The sequence below is a fragment of the Pagrus pagrus genome (genome assembly GCF_965226575.1).
Source record: "Pagrus pagrus genome assembly, chromosome: 4".
Classification (NCBI taxonomy): Eukaryota; Metazoa; Chordata; class Actinopteri; order Spariformes; family Sparidae; genus Pagrus; species Pagrus pagrus.
The window spans coordinates 31409866-31433121 of NC_140188.1; the positions used below are offsets into that span (position 1 = coordinate 31409866).

Genomic DNA, 23256 nt, shown 5'->3' on the forward strand with positions numbered 1-23256 from the left:
TATAGTAAATAACAACCTTGCTTGAATCAAGGAGCTGGGCCACCTTCATGAAGCAAGGCCTGTGGAGGGGTGCATGCTCATCAGTCTACTAACCTGGGCTGAAGTCAGTGGGCCCTGAAGAAGTAACATGGTGCTCCTGTCATATGTGCCTATTACCTGCAAGATTATGTGAAGAAGTCGAATGTATTTCCAGTGTTGTGGCATTCAAGTCTGCAGGCTTTGCTCTGGCAAAGAAAAGTGACTTTGCCATGCTAACTACACATAGTCGAGCCTGCCTCTACACAGAGCAGCAGCCCTGGGACTCTCCTTTCCCCAGATTTCTCAGCAAGAGGTGGCATGCAGGTCTGATTGTTGTTTGCGTGGTTGCTTTGACAATTTAGACTAGTTGGCATACTTGGAGTCTATAGATGTAGTGCTGAAGAGGAAACCCCTGAGGACTCCAAAGCTTATGTGTGTGATAGGCCTGCCTGAGCTGAACCCAAGTGGTGCTTTGTTACTGGACCTCTTTCCTAGTCATGAACTGTTCATAACAAACATCTGGCAGGTAGGTCTCGAAGCACCCTGAGCCAAAGAACAATGGCAACCCCTTTCTCTGGATGAATTTTGCCTGCAACCAGGTAGCTCTGTACCATGTATATATGATCAAAGATCATGTATACATGGTCCCCTCCTGGATGCCCATCTTTTGAATCCTCTTTAGAATGAGCTTTAGTCATGCTGGAAAATAATAGAGAATAACATTCTACTAACTAAATAGGTAAGAGCCTTCCATTGGATAATTACTGCAGTGATTAATATGTTTCAGCAGACAATAAGTTACTCTGTTTCAGAAGGGTCAAATTATTGGCCTATATCAAGCAAATAAAACAACTAAGGAGATGCTGAAACTACTAAAATTGGGTTAAGATCTGTCCAACAAATTATTAAATGAATGATCGTGATCAGAGGTCACTTAAACTTTTGGTGAAATCAAATGGTTAAAAATCAACAGTAGAACTCACGGCTATGTTTTATAGTGAAAGTAAGAGTATTTCCACACACACAACGTGAAGAGAACTCAAGGGATTGGGACTAAACAGCTGTGTAGCCTTAAGAAAACCACTCATCAGTGAGGCTAATTTAAAAAAAAAACAAAAAAACTTCAATTTGCTCCGCAGCATAAAGATTGGTCTGATGAGTCCAGATTTACACTGTCCCAGAGTGATGGGGGCATCAGGGTAGTGGAGAGGCGGATGAAGTGATGCACCCATCATGCCTAGTACCTACCAACCAAGCCTGTGGGGGGCAGTGTTATGATCTGGGGTTGATTCAGTTGGTCAGGTCTAGGTTCAGCAACATTATGTGCCCAAAAAATGAGGTCAGCTGACTACCTGAATATACTGAATGACCAGGTTTTTCCATCAATGGATTTTTTCTTCCCTGATGACACGGGCATATTCCAAGATGACAATGCCACGATTCATCAGGCTCAACTGTGAAAGAGTGGTTCAGGGACCATGAGACATCATTTTCACACATAGATTGGCCACCATAAAGTCCAGATGTTAACCCCATTGAGAATCTTTGGGATGTGCTGGAGAAGACTTTCTCCCATCATCAATACAAGATCTTGGCAAAAAAAATAATGCAACTCTGGACGGAAATAAATGTTGTGATATTGCAGGAGCGTATCAAAACAATGCCACAGCGAATGCATGACGTACTCAAAGCTAAAGACAGTCCAACGTAATATTAGAGTTATTAGAGTTATATTAGACTTTTTTTGGGCCAGGCTAAAAATAGGCTTTAGTCTTTAATAAGCCCAAATTGTTTAGAGATTGTCCATCATGATTGCATTTATGATGAGCAAGACACAGAACCCCTACCTGCTCCTGGCGCCCCATACGGGGCAGCCCCCTCACATTGACCCCTAGTTTCCACTGGGCCCATGATATGGTCGCAATGGAGCTGATCATGGCTGTTTTAGACAATGCTGGTGTTTCCACTGGCTGCGCCTCAGCATGTTTCAGCAGCATCCCAGAATATGTGCCGAGTCAATTTTTGATGAAAGCAGACTGCAGCTGAGTCAGAGTGAGCCAGACAGGAAGTCAGGCAGCGTCACAGCGTAGTGAATCTGAGTCGGGCCTTACAGCACAACGAAGTTGGAAATATTAACAATAAACACACATAAAACAGACAAATAACTAAATGATTTAACTACGTAGCCTACTCAACCACAGTAGAAGCATAAAAGTCAAGGAGAAATAAACACAGTCTGAGTAAGTCAATAACATCAGACAGGCATGACGATACGCTTTTGAAACGCTCTCACTGGGATATGAAGTCGCATGAAGCACAGAACAAAACAGCGGCGCACACGCCAGGTAACAAAGACGTGCCCAGTGGAATCAAGGGGTGACAACTCTCCATTAATGCATGTGTATACAGTAGGTCCTCTTTGTGGATGTGTGTTTTTTCGGGCCTGTCTGTATAAAAAGGAAATAACAATAGAGCGAATTTCTCTGTCAAGGGATTAATAAAGTATGTCTTCTTCTATGGTGGCTGATCCTTGATTCTGTCCTTACTGATCCTGTCACAAAACTTTTATCAGTGAGAGCATTTCACCTCCATACTCATTGCCTTGTGGAATCAGCTCCTTTCCATGTGCAGCCTGGCAGATAATGGCTGTTTTGTTTTGTGGTAGATCTGCCTAAAGTACATAACATGAATTATTCATCTCTCGCTCAAGATTGCACTGGAAAGCAATTGCAGGACAAACAGTTGCTGAGTTGAAGACGCACGTAAGGGGGGTCCTTGTCGATGTAACACTGCATATTTAGTGAATGTGCCATGTTTTATTGATGCGAACGTCCTGGCCTCACTTGCTTTAGGAGGCACTAACCTGATGAAATCTTCCCCATGCTTCATTTCAGCACTATGAGGCAGTCACACTGGCATGCAAGAAACTGTCAGTGCTCTCATGCTGTTTCATTTCTGTCTGCATTTATTGTTTTCCTCCATACTGCACAAAAACCCTGTGGAGTAAATTTCTGTTCAGCTTTGTGTGGTGTTTGGAGAAATACATGAGTTAGCTGTTCATGCAGGTAAACTGTGTTGGGACAACTTGTCAGTAAACACTCCTCACCTTCCTTTCATCTTGTGGCCCCATCTGCATCTGGCTCAGGCTTTACAGGTTGACACTATTCGCCTGTTGAGAAGTTTTCTGCTGACTATCGGAAGAACTTCTACTTGACCCCTCTAACACATTTCCAATCCAGTGAATCTACTCTTTGATTGTGAAGCCATGCTTATTCAAGGATATAATCTGCACAGCACAGACATGAGTGGGACCATGCTAGGATGAGGGCTTTTAGATCAATGTGCCTCCCCTGAGGGCTGCTGACTTTTTGCACTAACAATAGTACAGAAACAGTGATTTTATTGCAGTGGGGGTTTAAACACATCAGCTCTCTGCCAAGTGCAAGTAAAGAAAAGAAATTCAAGCTGTTTGAAGACACAGAAGAAACATGGGTAGTCAAATGCTTCCTGTTCTTTGTTACCAGCTTTTTGTTAAAGAAATTGAAAGTGTCATAATGTGTTACATTGCCAGGCCTTTTAGTTACCTACATGGTGAACAGTTTTACTACATCTGAAAATGTAGACCTGCTGCTCTTTCTTGACACACAGCCTGTATTCCTTTGGCCCACTGTCACACAGTATTTCCCTGAAAGTGGCGTTTCCTCTCTTAAACTGGTTCATCAGTTGTATATGTCTTTGTTGAAACCCATTTCAGGCCCAGGTTGCATCAACATTACCCAATCATCAGCCCATCACACCTATTGTCTTTCCAGTATACTGATGTACTGAATGATCACCGAAATCATGTCGTGGTCTGGTTATTAGCATAGCCCCCCTAAAGAAAATCATATACAGTTGCAATCAAAATTATTCAACCCCCATTGCATTTTAGGTTTATTGGCGAAATTAAAATTTTTTCAGGTGTTTGCAATAAACAAATTACACAAGAACAGTTTAAATAAAACTAATATTACAAGGATTTTATCCAAATTCAACACTAAATCCTACTTTCAATGACTACTGCAGTCTCAAAAATATTCAACCCCTGAATAGAATTCCTCATAAGAGACACATTTGCAAATCAGATGTGGTCTCAAGCACACCTGAAGCAACCAATCAAGGGCTTCGTCAGTTGCATCAGGTGTGCTTGAGATAGAACACCTCAAATACCGGGACAGTTGATGGTGACATTTCATTGCATGTTAGAAATATGGCTGAGTCAAGAGAATTGTCCAAAACGTTCAAAGAGATCATTGCCTTGCACAAACAAGGAAAAGGATACAAAAAGATAGCAAAGGCACTGAATGTTCCTAGAGATACAGTTGGAAGCATAGTTCGCAAGTTTAAAATTAAAGGAACAGTGGCTACACTACCTGGACGTGGCAGAAAGAGGAAGCTATCAATGGCTGCCACCAGAGTCCTGAGGAGGCAGGTGGTCAAAAACCCTCAACTGACTGCAAAAGACCTGCAGCAAGACTTGGTGGCAGCAGGCACTGAGGTTTCAGTTTCCACAGTAAGGCGCATACTAAACGCTGAAGGGCTCTGTGCCTGAACTCCAAGACGTACACCACTACTGACCCAAAAGCACAAGAAAAGTTGGCTCCAATTTGCTCAAAACTATATAAATAAGTCAAAGAGGTTTTGGGATTATGTTCTGTGGAGCGATGAAACAAAACTTCTCGGGCCTATGGATCAGCGGTATGTCTGGAGGAGGAAGAGGCGGTGGCTCAGTGATGCTCTGGGGCTGCTTCACTTCCTCTGGCACTGGAAACCTGCAGCGTGTGGAGGGCAAGATGGATTCAATCAAGTATCAGGAAATCCTGGGAGAAAATGTCATGCCATCTGTGAGGAAGCTGAAGCTTGGGCATCATTGGACCTTTCAACAGGACAATGATCCCAAGCAAACCTCAAAGTCCACCAAGGCTTGGTTTCAGAAGAAGTCCTGGAAGATACTAAAGTGGCCATCCTGGTCGCCTGACTTTAACCCCATTGAAAATCTCTGGTGGGATTTGAAAAAGTTGGTTGCAGCATGCAAACCCAAGAATATTAGTGAACTGAAGGCCTTTGCCCATGAGGAATGGGCTAAGATTCCTCAGGAACGCTGCCAGAAGCTGGTCTCTGGCAATGCAACACGTTTGCAGCAGGTCATAACAGCAAAAGGGTGCTCTACTAAGTACCAAAGATGCTTGTTATGAAGGACTTGAATAATTTTGAGACTGCAGTAGTCATTAAAAGTGGCATTTTGTGGTGAATTTGGAGAAACCACTTGTAATATTAGTTGTGTTGAGCTATTTAAATTGTTCTTGTTTGATTTGTTTTTTGCAAACAGCTGCTAGTTTGTACATTTTGCCAATAAACCCAATTTGTAGTGGGGGTTGAATAATTTTGATTGCAACTGTATATACATATATATTTAGTATATTTTCACTGCTTTACCTTGCCAGCAGCCAGTCCTTACCAACAGGGAACTGAAACTGTTAGGGTTAGGGTTATCCATCTCTGCTCTTCAATACCACCGGACTCCATAGACAAATACAGTCATTTCACCTTACAGAACACAGGAATTGCTGGTATACCGTTGTCTCGATCAATTATTTAGTTTGTGTTATTATTTTTGGCGTGTTAAAAGGTTGTTTGAATATAGTTTTTCTAAACGTGAATCATATCATTGGCAAACATTCACATTTTCAAATGTGCATGGCCACGGGAGACCTACAGTCAGGCGATTACCAAAGGCAGTGGAATTCATCCTCTGGGGGACCATAAATTAGGGGCTGACTGATATTGCTTTTTCCAGGCCGATATCGATACCAATGATTAGAAATCAAGGAGACTGAAAACCAACATTTGAGACTGATATTCATTTGCCGTGAAAATTAATCTTTTTGTGTCAAGATTTCAAACAACCAGTGATGAAATAAACATAAATACAATTTACTCAAGTACTGTTCTTAAGTACAATTTTGAGGTACTTTACTTGAGTATTTCCATTATCTTCTACTTCATACTTCCTCTCCACTACTTTTAGTCGATATTTTATTTAGTTACTAGTTACTTTGCTAATTCAGATAATTGTATTGTTTATAGGCTGTTGATTTTGACATCTTACCAATCAGAAATTGTGGGCGAGACAATATGTGACAGGATATTTTATTGGCAATCTAACTGAAAAATAACTGCTCCCGATAATCGAGAAACCAAAACTGTCTGGGGCTGATAATCGGTCTGCCTCTACCATAAGTATGTGTACAAAATTTCATGGTAATCCATTCAGTGATTCATGAAATATTTCAGTCTAGGCCAGAGCGTTGGACCGACTGACAGACAGACATTGCCGTCCATAGAGCTGTGCTGCTAGCATGGCTAAGAAAAATCTCAGTTTTTTCTGGCACGTGTTGGATGAAGATATGCAGTGATCATTACCATGTTTGCCAACTCATGCCCTATATAGTACCCATTGCTGGTTAACAATTATACTTCATACATTTTTGAAGATGTAGGTAGCATGTGGGAGCATGTGCAGCATGGTGGTGCTGAGGTTAGATCTGTCTCCTCACGGCATGAAGGTCCTGGGTTTGAATCCTTTCTGTGTGGAATTTGCATGTTCTCCCTGTGCTTGCATGGGTTTACTTTGGGTGCTCCAGTTTTCGGTTTCCCCCACCATCAACACATGTATATTAGGTTAATTCTCCAGTCAGTGCTCCTGACGGAGGATGGGTTAAATGCAAAAGAAAGTTTCAGTACAATTTAGAATGTGTGTGATGAATAACAAATCTTCTTCATCACCATGAGAGCCTTCTGTACTAGATCCTGAATTTGCTGCTCTTATTTAGCTATGCTGTAGGTTCACTCTCATGATTCTGATTCCACGTGATCAATTTCTTTTTTCTTTTTTTTTTTTTTTCAAGAAAACCTATAGGCAAACATCTATATTTACATCATGCCTCCTGTGATTTGATCAGATGCTAGACAAGCTGCGAGACCGATGGAGCAACACTGGTCTCTGGGAGAAGCTAGAACAACAGAAAACCGTCATCACAGAGCCCCGCGGGGGAGGAAAGGGGGATTTCGACGAACTGCTCCAGACCTACTACGATGCCATCAAATACTGTGAGGAAAGAGGTAAGACTTTACACTGACCTTGGAGCACCTACTTGCCTTGCTATAGTACTATGAAGCAGCTTGATTGGTGACTTAATGTCTGTAAATTAGTTCCAAAGTACATTTCATCTAGTATTCATCTAGTCTAGTCTCGTAATTTCAATGAATTAATTGATTTGTAACAAGAATGACCCTGACATTATTGTCATTTTTTTATAGAATGGTGCTCACAGTTGTTTCTATATTACTCGTCATTTACTGTGTTGATATAAACTGTATGTGATTTCTTTGTTATAGATGGTGCACTGCTGATCGCTGTCTGTAGGGGTAAAGTGAGTGAAGGACTAGACTTCACAGATGACAATGCCAGGGCAGTGGTCACCATTGGAATTCCCTTCCCGAATATTAAAGACCTCCAGGTAAAACAAATTACTTTACAAACTCCCAATAACTGGTTTAGATCAGAAGTTCCCAACCAGTACCCCTTGGAACATTTGCTATTGGGCAACTAGTAAACAGAATGATTTTGTAGCCCGTTGTATATTATTTTGCGATAATTGCCATGAAGTTAAGACAGTCTTTCTTGCATTTTTTACTCATCACCTCCACGTCACAACTCAAACAACAGTATAGTGATATTGATTTTTTTTTTTTTTTTCATTCAGTTTTTTTTTTTTTTTTTTTTCATTAAGTAAGATAAATTGGTTTAGTTTATTAATATGGAGCTATAGCCAGGAGATGGTTAGCTTAACTTAAAGGAGACATATTATGCTCATTTTCAGGTTAATATTTTTATGTTGGGTTACTACTAGAAGAGATTTACTTGCTATAATGCTCTAAAAGCACTTTATCTTTCTAATATTGTCCATTGCTTCAGGGCTGTATTGACCCTCTGTCTGAGACACTAAACAGGCTTCTTATAACAACAAAGCTAATACTCTCTGAGCTGCAGTACAAACACAAAAAGCAACATGAAAATCACAATTACCGTCATCAAACCTGCTATTCCTTCTTTAGTTGGCTTCAAATGAGGCTTAACATTCCCACTATTTCTCTTTATTGTCTCTCAATATTACAACATTAGTCCAACATCACCCCAGACTGGGAGTAGCCACATTAGCCTAGCAACATGCTAACGTGTGAATCAGTAGGCTGAACCACAGAATAAACAATAAAATTACATAAAACATGGCAAAACTTCTAGCTTTCAAGTTAGAAGTTGGGTCATAGACCCATATTGATTTATTCTTCAGCTTGTACAGTTACTGGCCCTTGTTGATAAGCACTGTAGCAGTCACAGTTAAACAAACAGTCGTCTAGTCCTTGTGAGGACATTTTTTGTTTTTCATCAAAAATAATCAATCCACTGTGTCTTGACATCCTCAGATAGTAGTAGATTAAGACCTTTGTGTTGATTCTTGCTGCTAACAACAGAACAGCTCTTGTGCTTAGCATTGTACTGACCTCGTCTTGTTAAAAATATCTTGTGGTTTCATGCTTACAAATGTTGAAACGCCATAGTCCCTCGTTAAATGTGTGCTGGTCTGTGCAGCCAACAACAGAGCAGCTAACATAAATGCTATAGCACTAGCGGTCCGACGCTGATAAGAAAAACAGTAGCGTACTTAGTTCTCAAGATGTTGCCAGGGATACAAAGGTAAGTTTGTGGTTTTATGAGGGGTTATGGCAGGGAGCAATGACTTTCTGAAGACTCTGCTCACAGTTGTTTTACCTGGACCAGAACAATTAAATGCTCTGGAATTACCATGAGAACATTAGTGTTCACTTCTTCATTTTTTGGCCAAGATCAAACATTTTGGATACCATGAACAGAAACATATATTTTGCAGACATTCTCACGCACGCACACACACACAAACCCACATCAAATAAGAGCCTCTCTTTTTGGTGATCCGTAAAAAAAAATCCCAAAGCGATGTTGCTGTGTCTGCCCCGTCCTTAGCAGATAAAGTTGACCTTTAAGTTTGAGTCTCTCCCCGCCTCCCACCTCTCCTCCCCTTTACTCCTCCACATCCTCCTGTCAGAGCACGACGAAGCTTTCACTAACCTGTTCTGTCAGTGTAGCAAGATGTGTGGGTGATTGAAGCTTCCCAGACCCTTTCACCTTAGCCAGAGCTGTCAGTTTCACCACTGTCAGCTCTCAGGGCATTGCTTCTTCTGTTTTATTTTTTTCTTTGATTTATTTGTTTTTTTAATTTCATTTTCATTTTCAATTACAAAAACATATGTGTATGTATGTATGTTGTATGTTTGTATGTTTGCTGCAGTGAAGGTCTTGTCAGAGTTCTTACCATGTATGGTTTGACCATATGAGAAGCCGGTTTTGTTTCTTTGGTTTTTTTTTTTTGTTTTTTTTTCTTTAGAAGTCTCCCTAAGCTGCATGTGTTCAATGTCTATTATTAGGATTTACTCCCAGGTCAATTAACCTTGCAGTAGTCACAAATATTTATTGCCTCCAGCTCCGATTGGGTCTGATGTGTGTGCCATTTGCTTGTTAATATCTTTACATCCGTCTCTGTCATGCAGTGCTTGAACATTGTTTGGTTGGCGCTGAGTGTGAAAGAAAGGCTGAAGTTTAAGATATAGAAAAACACTGTCTGTGACTTCTGTGTGGTCTGAGGGTCTGAGCCTAGTCAGCTCCCCTGAATGATACTGCCATGTTCAACTCTCAACAGAGATGAGATAGAAGCACAATGTCTCACTCCTTAGCAACTTCAGTTACTAGCTCCATATTAACGTCTTCTGGTTGTAGGCTGATGAGGTATTTGATCTGCTGCTTTCTACTGTTCCCCTTTTTTCCGGCACATTTGTGATGACAAACGGGACACACAAGGAAATCTTATTACTCCACAGCTGAAAAAAGTCCTCTACAAATGCAGCAAATTTCCACTTGTTTGACTGAAACTACAGCAGCCAGCTGGGAGAAGTTACTAAGCCGTTTCTTATTTGCAAAATTAAACTACATCTTAGTTGTAAAGATCTCCATTTTCAGTAGCAACGGGTGAGTGTGAGTGCCACAGACAGGGTAGGGAAGTCGGAAAGTATTAAGAGACAGGTAAATACACTGTACTGTTGTTTGTTTGTTTTTTTACTACTTTATTTACACTTTTAATTCTACAATGATAAAATATATTAAGGACATACAAAACATGAATACATTGGTCGAATTAAACGCCACAACTGTTCATGTAGCCAGGCAGGTCAGAGTCCCTATGGTCATAGGGTAATATGACAAAGCAAAGAAACACAAATTCTCAAACAAGAGTCTTGTTGCCAAAGCAAGGCGGAGTGATTGACTTCCAGGTCAGGAGAATACGTCTCATGCTAACCAGTCTTTTTCTTGAGACTGCTAAAGGCTCATTTTTACTCAGCGTTAGATACACATATGATACAATTTGACCTTGACCTTGATATGGATGGAGCCTTCTGTCCGTACTCTGGGTTCATTTTATCTGTATTTCTGCATTTTTTTTGGAAGCTTACGGATTACCTAAGGAAGACAGTATGAAATTGTGTTGTCCTGTGATGATGGTGTGTTTGTTCCGTTTTTTTTTAAAGGTGTGATAATGAATGAGTGACTATTTTTCTCCTTAATTAAAATGTATTCCCCAAAATTAAATAGTGCATCTTTAATAAAGGAGAAAATCCATATCATCATAAATAAATTGGCCCGTATTAAAAGTTGTTATACAAATAGATGTTTTGGTGTAACCCTGCAGCATCAAGCAAGTAATGTGCCTGATCTAAAATAAAACAGGATATGAGTGGATGAAGCAGAATACCAGGGGGAGCACTGAGGGAGCCAAAGCTAGTTAGGGCTAAGTTGGAGCTGACCAAGCGTGAATTGACTGTGCATTTGTAATGGCATATTCTTTGCTCTACATCAACAGCCTTTGTTTATTCACTACATGTGCTCTGTTCATCAGAGAGCTCACTGTCTCTTACCACATCTTGGTACTTGGTACATCTTCGACCAGGTAGGCAAAGCTGATGGTGGTGACTGCTGACACGTTGACGTTGTGCTTTTAAAGTCACACCAAAGCCTTTCATTTTTTGTGAAGCTCCCTCTTTGACTACCATTAAATACTACATACTTTAAATAAAAATATGAGTGAGAAGATGAACAGAAATGGATTTCCAGATCAAACAGTTTGGGCTGAAGGACAGATATTTTGTACTTCACCTATCATATTACTCTCATCTGAATGGGTCAAGGTTTATTTTGTAACCTGGCTCGCCAACCATCCACCCAATCAGGGCATGGATGAAAATGTCATCTCCTGGCTCCCTGACCAGTGAAATAAGTGACATAGATTTGAAAGACGGCTAGTGCAGACAAGTGGGAACGAGTGCAAACATAACAGAGACAACTTAAAGTGGAAACAGACAGCTTTCCTGCCCCTAGCGTTTCTAAGTGTATTACTGTTGGTGCCACTGTCACAAAGACAACTGGATCATTTTGTTTTTTCTCAGAGTAACAACTACCAACAATTTATTCATTTAGTTTATAATGGAGACGTGAAATCAGATAGAAATGGTGCCAGGCTGCCAGCCTGACTGGATTGCCAGTCAGTCTTCATTTCCTGGGAGATTTCGTGCCCCATGGCAGACTAAATAGCACAGTGAAGGCGAGTTTACTGTGAACAAAACTAAACTCTGTCATTTTTCTGTAGCTATTACAGTGTTTAATCAACATTTACTTCATAATGATAGTTAAAGCAACAAACTTGTCTATTGCCAGTTTAAACTGCTGTTGTCTATGTAATGATGTCAAGCTACAGATAGTAAAAATATCAGTCCTCTAAAACTTGCTCCACCCTACCTTTTTAAATTTGATTTAAATATGGTTTGTCTGGCTTTTATTGGAGATTAAACCTCCTAAAGGTATTTATTTTTGACTGTAGAGGTGGTCATGTTATTGTGTGTCAGACCTAACAGACCATGCTTGTGCTATCTTAGACTCTGGTCTCTATTTTCTTTGTTTTACATTTTTCTCTGTCCCTTTTTCATCTTAATCCTCAACTTTGCTCATTCCCCCCTTTCTTCCCTCTAGTTGTCTTCCTCCCCGTTATCTCCTCGTTTGGTGGCAGAGGCAGTGCGGCCCCCAGAGAAGCCCTGGGGGACTGTAAAGGTCTTTGAGCTAACCCCTATTACACTGCTGAGAGGATGGGGACACTGACACTAATGACAGTCAAAGCCACACAGCTAGCCCTTGTAGCATACTTTACTATCACAGATACTGCTGCCGTACTCTGTTAGGGAGATAATAGGCTCTTTAAGGGGTCACACACACTCTTTCTCTCTCTCACACGCACATACACACATACAGAACCAAATTCAATAGCGTATCCACTACTGGATAGCCAATACTGTTACATGGTCTCTTCCAGCGATGGTCACTTCCAGTGGAAGAGATTAATGATGCATGCTACTGTATGATTCTGTTTAAATGCAGTGATCTATATGGTTGTTATACGAACAAATGTGTTTTTAGACAGCAAAAGGGAACGATGTTGAAACATCTGCAAAGCAACCTTTTTTTCAAAACCCAGCTCTGCTCATTTGGCTCACTGTGACCTACACTGTCATATCATTTCTGAAACGGCTTGTTGCTGTTTTTGTGCAATGAGCTTTTGCTCACACCTCTCCATCCTGATTGTGACTAATAAAGTCCTCTGCTGCTACTTCTCTTCCTTCCCTAACTTGTAAACTTTCTGAAAGTTTTCTTTTTCCTGAAATTGTCACTATGATTGATTACTGCAAAGGGATTGTACTGATCAATCACATTATTGATCAGTCTTTGTCACCTGCTGAGCTGAATCAGAAAGGTCCAAATGCATCTGCTCTAATGATCAATCTACATGGTGGTCTAAACAGCTGCATCAGAAATAAAATACATGGGTTGTTTCATGTATTACATATGTGGTAGTGGAAACAGATATCACTAAATAACATTTAACTCCTGGGTACGGCAAACCAGGCGTTCTCCAGTAGTAGGCCGTTTCTCTAACACCTCAACCGTCAATGCTTAAAGTTCCTAATTTCTTCAGAAGCAGTGGTGGTCTTAATTTCTGCAGAAGCAGTGGGCCTCTGCGACACCATTCATTACATTATGATGCAATCCCAAGTTGTTGTTTTTTGGTGTTTTTTTTTTTTTTTTTTTTTTTTTTTTTTCTCCAGAACACCAATAGCTGTATTGGTTCTTATTTTAACAGTATCAATGTATTAGGGGTTATTTTTTTTCACTTACAATTCATCATATTTACGTGACTTTTTCTTACATTGTCACTTCTATGCACTAGTGCTAACGTGTACACATTTTCTTAAGAGCACACATGGACCTAGACATAATAATTCATTCATTCTACGCCACGCTCACACGGCAGCACCCCATTGCTAGGATAAGAGGTGTAAGCCCAGCTTCTCTCCATTTAAACTACTCCAGCACTTTAGATGCCTGCATGGCTTGCATTCCCAGACAGGCATAACTCTCAGACGCTACAGCCTAAGCACATAGCATGGCATTTTACTGGCCTGTTGTGTTTGTGACAAAGATCAAAGGTTGAACTTGAAAAGTCCTCTGCAGAGAAAGCCCTGCTAAAGGTGGTATTACATTTATGTTGAGTTTTTCCAATGGCATGTTTTACAGTGAACAGTCACGTCCTGCGTGAGTGAGTCGAACAATAAGTGGCTTTAACAAGCAATAAAAAGACACTTACAACTGATAAGGCATCTCTCTCAGTTTAATGAGGGGCTCAGCAAACCTCTTGCTGCTTCCCTTTATTAAAGACAACCACAAGACTATTTTAATTCTAAGGCCTGTGAGCACGTAAAATGGCTGGATAAAGGGGATTTTAGAGGAATGTTGCAGAGTTTATGGAAATCATCAAAAAGAAACGGCGATGGATGCTTTAGGCAAACTCAAGACACTGTACATATGGCTTCATCATCAGCCACTTAATGAAGGCTATGTAATACATGATCACCACTTGTACTATCCTTGTTGGCACCACAGGCCAGCTTTAGAGAGACGCCTTAGTAGTCATTCTTTTTTATTGATGCATCTTCAACCCTTAAACGATACTTAATACAATACTTAATGTGTTTTTTTTTTCTTTTTTGTTTTTTTAATTGTTTTTCATTTAGGGTTAGAAAAGAAGCCAAAAGACTAAAAAAACTATCTGATCAAATAATACGACTGTGAATTTAACCTGGCATTCAGTGCCAGCTTCCTGTCCTTTTCAGTACCTTGTGCACAATCAGTATTTTGGTTGGTACCAAGGAAGCGTTGAGGTTTGTTATCAGAGCTGGAGTCAAGACCACATAAATCAAGTTTGAAATAAGTCCCGATCTAAGCTAACCTGATGTGCCAGATGGTTTGTTTCACAAAATGGTTTGTTTCACAAAACCATCTGTAAAGGAGCTGCGTAAAACTCTGAGGAAAAGGGCAAAATACTTGGCAGGTGATCGGATGAACCATCTGTCTATCACTGTCTATCCCGGGCTAACTTCAGTCAACTAGATCAACACTAGAAGAGCACTACTGCCAGTAGAGCCAATTGGTAAATCAAACTATTACAGAATCAGTTGGGAGAAGAGCAGAAATGTCTTTTCCATCAAGAAAAGCCTTTGTGCCATTTTTTGCTCTTCTGTCACTGAAATATATTGGTCCATGAATTGGTTCAACTTCTGTGTGTTTGGCCACATATGCATACCTTGAAGCCTGACAAGATGGATTTGCGAGATCATATTATCTCCGAATCCAGCTGCCTTGTAAGGTAAAGTCCAAGCAGTTCACAGATCAAGTCAAGGCAGGGTCCAAAATGGGGGTCAAGTCAGAATAAATGCTGAGTCTTAAACGGCTCAAGACCATCACAAGACAAAGAGCAAAAAACAAAACTGCTCCCATTCAATGTTCACATTGCTGAGGCTTAGACAAGTCGGAATCAGATTACCCATGAATTAGTCAAAAACCTGCCATACTGAGACAAATTTGTGTCAAAAATCCCACCACATGATCCTTCCAGGTTTATGTCAAAACACCCATGAGACTGTCTGAGATTTTTTTCTTGAGACTAAGACACCATTCATTACTACTCGTAATGTATGCATTTTGTAACAGTAGGCCTTAACCTCAACATATAGGTTAAATTCATTAACTTGATCTCTCTGTTCACTGATGTTCCATTTTAATCTTACTCTTTAGAGGAAGATAAGACACTATCAAAGAATAAGTAGGATTCTGTGTGTAGCCTTGGTATGAGCTGATCCATGAGCATGTTGGAAAGCAGTGTGATAGTCTGATGCCCTTATGAGTGTGCGTGCACACATATACACAGACATGTGGACACTGTCTTGAAGACGCGCCACTCAGCTGTCAGCTCAGCCTTATGTGGCAGATGAGGCGCTCAGCAATCTCAGTGACAGGCACAAGATGTCCCAGACTGCCAGGGGCGTGCACACTGACACTGACGCGCACATACACACACCCTGCGTAAAATGTAGCTCAAACCGATGCGCTCAGCTGCGAATCATGCCTAGTGGTCAAATATATGTTTTTAGGGATGAACAGGTAGCTGTAGAGGACAAGGCCAAAGCAAGCGAGTGATCTCCTGACATTTTAACTAATCCCTTCTAGCTTGTGGTTTCTTGCACATTTGCGAGATTTGCTAGCAGCCAGAATTGGCTTTTTCACATATGCAACCTGTCATGTTAGATTGGACAGTGACATGGTACAGACCAGGGATGTGATGGCTCGAACGCTGAAATGGACTGTGATTGGATTTAGATGACACTGTCGGCTCGAGGCTACTGGCCTTTCTGTCCAAGCTGTGGGTTTAGAAGTAGATTCTTTAACTGCTCTGGTGTCTCATACATTGGCAAACATCTCACCATGAAGCCAGCAGCATTAACAGGACCTTCTGTGACATGACTATATGAGCTGCTTCCCACTGACAGCATGCACTACTTGTAATTATACAGATAAAACCTGTGATTTTAAATCTCCTGACAAGCCTAGGCCTACATCATACAAACTATTAAAGTCTTCCAGTATAAGTGATGAGGTTATTTCATGGTGGCAGGTGTTGCTCAGTTGTTTGCATGCTTAGGTAAGGTGTTATTAGTCATAGACCAACTTTGGGGCGACATTTATGATTTCCTGTGACTCCGCTTGTTTGTTTATGTACACAAGCCCAGACAGGCCACAGCGGCATTGCGTGATGTCGCGCGAGGGAACAGGCTGTACCTGCCACGGCCCCGTGTTTGGTGGCTCAGGGCGTACACATGGTACCTGTCAAAAGCAGTTAAAGCCCCGTTCAGCTGCCTGCCCTGCATGGCATCCCGTCAGACGCCAGCTGAACTTTTCACTTGTCAATTCTGAAAGGTTAGCGCTAAAATCAGCAGCGACAGATGCAAATGGATGGGTGCTTTCTTGGCATTTTTGTGCAGGGATGCTTCATGTCACCTAGACCACCTTGTCTGCCCCCTCCTATCTCCACTCTCCTCTGTCATGGCCTCTCTTTAGCCTCAATGCTCCCCTTTCAGAACAAATCTGTCTGTAAGGGCACACATTTAGTAAGTAAACAAGTATTTATTTCAATATCTTTAGTAGTTCCACGCTAACAAGAAACTTGTTAACTATCTTTTCAGCCATTTTGCCTTTTTATTAATAGTGTACAGTAGAGACACAGGGACATAGACAAAGAAGAAGTAAAAGAAAATAATTATCTTTTTTTCTTATCAGCTCCAAAGTCTTTTCCCATCAATTCTCTTAATTTCTACTTTCAAATACCTTCACTCCTAAATCTGAGAACACACACACACACACACACACACACACACACACACACACACACACACACACACACTTAACATTTAAACATGGTGCAACTTGCCTTCAATATATTACATCCAGTGTTTCCCACATGAGACTGGTGGGTGGACCTTGGACCCACAAGGGGGGACCGGGTGCTTTCCATCTTGCATTAGTTCAAAGTTTTAACTAAATCTATACTGAGAGACTAGTTAATCATTGTCTTGCTCTAAAATGACATACGCCTGTGAGGAGTGCCATCACACATCCATCACACCTATATGTTGTCCAGACTGTTCCACACAGATTGCTGCAGGAAAATGTGGGTCATTTTGTCACACACATATACACATACCCATGTGCGACACAGTTGTCTTATCTGAGCTGCAGTTCATAAACACTGTTGCCCATTAGTTGTATTTCAGTCTTGCATTTGTCAGGCACAAAGTCACGGTACACAACCCATGAAGTGACCGGCAAATTAAACACAGCCCAAGGCGTAAAACGTCCAGCTAGGTTAGCAAGACAGACGGAATGCAAGCTTTCACATTAACTTTACGTTACTGTTTTATTTGAGACCACAAGTTTAACTGATAGCTGTTCCTGCACGTCTTTCCCATTGTTTTTTTTTCTTCTTCTTTTCATGACCAGGATAGTCCTACTGCCTTAAAGTCGTAAACATTGACACCCTCTTTGAGATGAGAGGAGGCGGTTTAATTTGCAGGGCCTCGGACTGCAAATTAAAAACTTAAAACTATTATGAGAAGTTAAAAATAGTTTCAGTTCATTAAGAAACTATGGCAGGGCAAATTAGTCTGGCAGGCCACTACAGTCTAGGTAATTAATGGGAAACACTGAATCAGTTTTATTCTCTGAATGTTTTTCATTATCTTGGCTACATCCCTTCGTAATGTCATGATTCTCAAACATTGATGGTAATGTTGTATTATGTAATAAGCATTCCTGTTATATGCTTATTAGTCACATACTAAATGAACCAGAAACAGGCACCACCCAATGAATACAAGATAACTGAATAACTGATAACTGACATTTGGCATATAAAGCACATTGAAGTGGAAAACAGTTTGATTTTAATGGACATGCTGTCCCATAGACACTGTCCCATAGACACTGAATCTTCTTTTAATAAACTGGCCTGTGGTTTCAGGTGGAACTGAAGATGAAATACAATGACCAGCGCTGCAAGTCCAGAGGCCTCCTCCCAGGCCATCGTTGGTATGAGATCCAGGCCTACAGAGCTCTAAACCAGGCCCTGGGGAGGTAAATGTGTCTCCTACAGCTCGAGTGTTATGTGAGATTCACTTGTCATTTATACTCAAACCTTCAAACTTCATTTTACAGGTGCATCCGCCACAAGAATGACTGGGGCGCCCTAATTCTAGTAGATGACCGTTACAGGAATAATCCCAACAAGTACATCACAGGTACTGAATACAGTCTGAGAACACTGGCTGACTTCATTTGTCAGCCTCTCACCTTGAACACTAGATGGCAATAGTTATCCACTGTAAGATAACTATTACAGTGTTTGGTAGTATTTATCTCTGATGTGTGTGTCTGTGTGTAATCTCAGGTCTGTCTAAGTGGGTCCGCCAGCTCGTCCAGCATCATGACACCTTCAGCAACGCCATGCAGTCTCTAGTAGCATTCTGTCAGGTGCAACAGAAGGTGGAGGTGCGCCCTGCAGACAGTCAGAGCCCCAGCTCTTCTGTCTCCTCCCCCAACGGTCACTTGCCAGTAACTGTAGAGGAACAGGGTCTATCCAAGGCCTCAGAACCTCAGATGGCCAGCTCCTGTGTCAAACTGCCCGAACCCCAGCCGGTCACAAGCCCCTTGACCTTCCCGTTTTTTTCTCTTACACAGTTGAAAGCTGAACAAAATGGAAAAGCAGGTGAGCTAGAATGAAGTACTGAAAGAAGAGTTTTTTGTGCTGCAAGGTTAACATATCTCTCTAGTCTTATCCAAGACCCACCAAAAACAACAGTTGTATATTTTGAAATAATAATTTTATAAACTGGTCTCTACCCTCTATTACGGTCTATTTGATAATGTTACTCTTGAATTGGTGATAAGAAGTTTGAATCATATTACAAGGCTTTATCTTTATAGTAAAATAATTGGGACAAGCTTTTTTTTTTTTACATTGTGTGCCTATGTATTTTCATGATTTTGTAAAAAATAAAATAGCTTATAATAATATTTAACACTTTGTTCAGATAGAGGTAACACGAGTGTACACGCTGTAACCTGTGAATTCCTTGAACCCAATGAAAAATGGGCTCATAAGGAATTACAGCAAGATAGAAAACCTTCAAGTCAACACCGTACAAATACCTACCTATGAAATAACACCACTGAATTCAATATTGCAGCCAGTGAAAAGTATGAAGAATTAGCTATTTTCAAAAAAATATGAAATGATGAAAGAGTAATTTAACATCTTTTATGTATGTCTGCAATTAATTCTATCATCTGACTCAAAAAGTTTCAAGGCAATTCAAATAATCCTTTTTTTGCTCTGAAACTATTTTTAGCAAGATATGTGGCACTTTTATGCAGGACCAAACAACCTCTCGGCGTGATGGAACTATATTCATATTACATAGAATCAGGCTCTGGTTGCAAGAAAGTGAAAACTAGTTGAGGTATGCATTTTTTTACAAAAAAGATTATTTGCTTGGGTAAAAAATATTTATTGTTATAGATTTGATTCCTATAAACATTCTGCGACAACAGTTTAAATGAATACATGTTGCTAAGTATCCTTATGGTTTCTTGGATGTTCAGGTCAAATTTCAGCCCTGTACAGTGAGAAATAAGTAGTTGGTGAGACTCAGAATACACATACAAAGAATAGCAAAAACAAAGTGAAAAATTCTAACTTTAACTAAAATTGTATGCAGACTACAGATATAGGTTTTTGCAAGGTCTATTTAATAGAGAAAAGTTTTTACATGAATTTCCAAGAAAATTCATAACATGAACTTGGAGGGTCTAGGTGAGATGGTGCAGAGTGACCCTCAAAATAAATTAAAGTGTTTGTGTTTATGACAATAAAATAACATGTCACCCAGTGCAACATTGTGCTCGCTCTGATTTGACACTGCTTACATTCCTAAGGATGGAAAGTACTGCTTCAGTATGTCAATTCTAATATCTGCTTTCATTCTGTTTAATTCATGATAGTGATGTGATAAAGTTGTCCCTGTTACTCTAAAGTGGGTAAAGGTTTGCTAAATAAGTGTATCAAGATATTAGCCAATAGAATGAAACTGTTCCCGTTGTGTGGGACCTACTCTTTTATTTTTCTTTCTTCATAAATTATGACATTTTAAGCAACACTATTTTTAAAAGACAGTAATCAGAAGTTATTTCATTTTTGTGCTCAGGGATGTATGAGCATGACATCACTACAAGAAAATATGTTGAGGTGACGTGTTTGCACATCGCCTTGGCGAGCACCCATTGTCTTGGGGGTCATGACAAGGTTGAGCTGTTAGCCCAGTTGAATTCGGTTTGGTGGACAGGGATGGTAGCGGAGCAGTAGCACAGACCCCCACCCCTCATAGTTGGGGGTGGACGTTGGGGGCGGGGGCCATGGGATCAGTTGAGTGGCTTGCCTCATTACTGTAAGGTCTTTTGCGTGCCTGAGTGGCGCTGGAGCGAGCTGATGAGCAGATGTTGGACTGTTGCTTTTAATTAAATCCCCTTGACCTTTGTTTGGGTTATATTGAGCGTAAGCCCACATTTATATCTTTTTTATAAAACAGCCTTGACACTCTGAATACCAGTCTCATTTCATGGTGAGACCTAGAGGTTTCTTTGTTATTCTTAATATGATTGCTCTATGGTCTTTGTCAGATTTCAGTTCTGTGCTGGTATTAGGTTAATAAATATCCCTGTTTTGTTTTCTTGATGCAGAATGTTTGAAGACAATGCACCGTCCCCCAGCAGAGCCTTTATCGCATCAAAAAAGAACAGCGCAGCCTCTGTACCACATTTTCACCTCCAGCCCCATCAGCACCCGTTTCAGGAGGCCGATGTTTAAAGAAACAACACCCAGTAACTCCAGTCAACACGTGGAAACATCTAATCATTCTGAGCATAGGGACAAACGGCAGATCTCCTCACCACAGAAGACTGAGGCTGCTTGTCTTAAACAAGGGGCCCCAGATAGTTTCAGTGAGATCCAAGTGGAACCACTCAATATGGCTCTGGAGCCTTCTACAGTAACAACCCCTCCAAGCTGTGAAAGTGAACCACCCTCAGCAGACAATCCAAATGAAGACGAAGAGGATGAGGACCAGACTGTCTTCTATACTCCAGAACTTTTCGAGAGCGAAGGCAGCCCACAGGCAGAGACCAAGTCACCTCCCAGGGTGGAGAGCCCTGACCTGCTGTCAGGGGAACTTTTTGGCTCTGAGCAGGCCCAGCGACAAACGTCTGCTTTTGATGGACAGAGTGCCATTTCAGTCAGTAAGGAGAGCACAGGGCTGTCACAGGGACAGAAGGAAGAAATTAGAGGACAAAAGCAAGGTGAGGAGGGGGAGCAGTTGGATAACCAGAGCAGGCAGACGGTCAATAGGCTACGTAGACTGTCCAGGTCCAAGCAGAAAGCTCCCTCAACCCCAACAGGTAACTAACAACCAGGGAACAAAACAGAATGTGTTGTATGTTTAATGCACATTATGCTGGCTAGAGTTTTTCCACCAAATATTAGCAGCAGATCGATATTGAAACCAATTGCAGTGCAATGTAAAATGTCATATTCAGCTCATACTCCATACTTTTTTATTTCATTTCCTGCTTCACGGTTCATCATGCCGAATTTCCTAAACACTACGTTCTATAGACTCTAAGTGATTCCTCAGACAACTAACCCACACACTCTTACTATGCACACAGTAGATGATGAGGCTCAGCCATCTCAAATCAGTTGCTTATGTAGTGTGACAGCACATCTTATTAAGGCCATTAAGCCTGTTCTCAGCTAAAAAACAAATAACTAACCAACAGGATTGAAAGTGCTGCCGATTAAAGGTTCATTTTAACTAATCATTAAAATACAAAACCACAAACTCATTTGTTCTCTGTAGAAGAAGGTAATCATTCAGTTCTGTTTTAATGATGTGTCTGTTGGTTAGGGGTGAGGTATGGACATGCTTTAGACATGCCTGATTTACCCTAAGGAAGAGACATTAATTTTTTAAATTTCAATTCCAATCATGTAATTATGTGCTGTAAACTTGGTATGATGGTAGTTGTGTGTGGATACACGTCTTTCAGTGCAAGCATCCATATGAATTCTGTTAAGAACTCTGTTAATTAAATTAAACGTAATTTCACTGATATTCTCTCATCCTTTTTCCTGAACTGTTTTTTTTCTTTAACAACATTGACATGTTTCACTATATATATATATATATATATACTATATATGTGTGTGTGTATATATATATATATATATATATATATATCCCTAACCCCCAGAAGTTTTTTAATTAGTTTTTTTTTTTCTTGAAATACAAATTCACAAAAACATGAGCAACTCATTGACACAACCCATGCTAGCTCCTAGCTCCTAACATTAACAGAGGAAAAGCATAATTTACAACACAAACACCATATATGTGTTACAGAAAAATACAAAAGGAACATACAGTACAAAAAGACATGACAAGTAGCCAGTGTGCCCATATTTATATATACAGATAATCTTCTTCAAAGTCCAACATTAACTGCATATGTAAGATCTTCATCTGAATAGTAACCTGTAACTGTAGCTGTCAAAAAAATGTATGAGAGCAATTAATACAACATTTCCCTCTCAAATGTTACATAATTAAAGTTTAAATAACATACAATGGAAATACTTGAGTAAAGTACAAGTACCAGACTTGAGTGAACCACTTTACTATCTTACTTTGCTCACTGCCCAATTTTGTTCTCACAACTGCAAGCTCCCGCTTGGACTTTGCTTTGCAAAGACGACAAAATATTGTTAGGTAGACATTTAAAGAAGGATTTCACCGCTGGAAAGGTGGTCCTTTCAAAAAACTGGGCTGTGTATGCAATAGAAAGACACACATATTTTAGAAATTGGTGCTATATGACCAGTGGAAACAGAGAAAAAGGGCTGTGATATTCCCTTTTGCTCGAAAGGTAGAAAACCTACAACAACCAGAATGCACTGCGCCACACCGGACCAATAAACACTCCCGCTGACGCATGAAGTGCAG

The 23256-nt window shown here is 40.5% G+C and overlaps 1 protein-coding gene across 5 annotated transcripts in view; it reads left to right on the forward strand.

Moving 5' to 3' along the window:
* Positions 1–23256, forward strand: part of brip1 (BRCA1 interacting helicase 1) — a 94442-nt gene that overhangs the window by 30106 nt on the left and 41080 nt on the right. For all 5 annotated transcript variants that reach the window (XM_084351704.1, XM_084351703.1, XM_084351707.1 and 2 more), the window contains 6 exons: positions 7020–7179; positions 7456–7577; positions 18165–18277; positions 18359–18441; positions 18591–18908; positions 20939–21652. In XM_084351704.1, the coding sequence (XP_084207830.1) occupies positions 7020–7179; positions 7456–7577; positions 18165–18277; positions 18359–18441; positions 18591–18908; positions 20939–21652 (1510 nt within the window). The remainder of the gene's footprint in view (positions 1–7019; positions 7180–7455; positions 7578–18164; positions 18278–18358; positions 18442–18590; positions 18909–20938; positions 21653–23256) is intronic.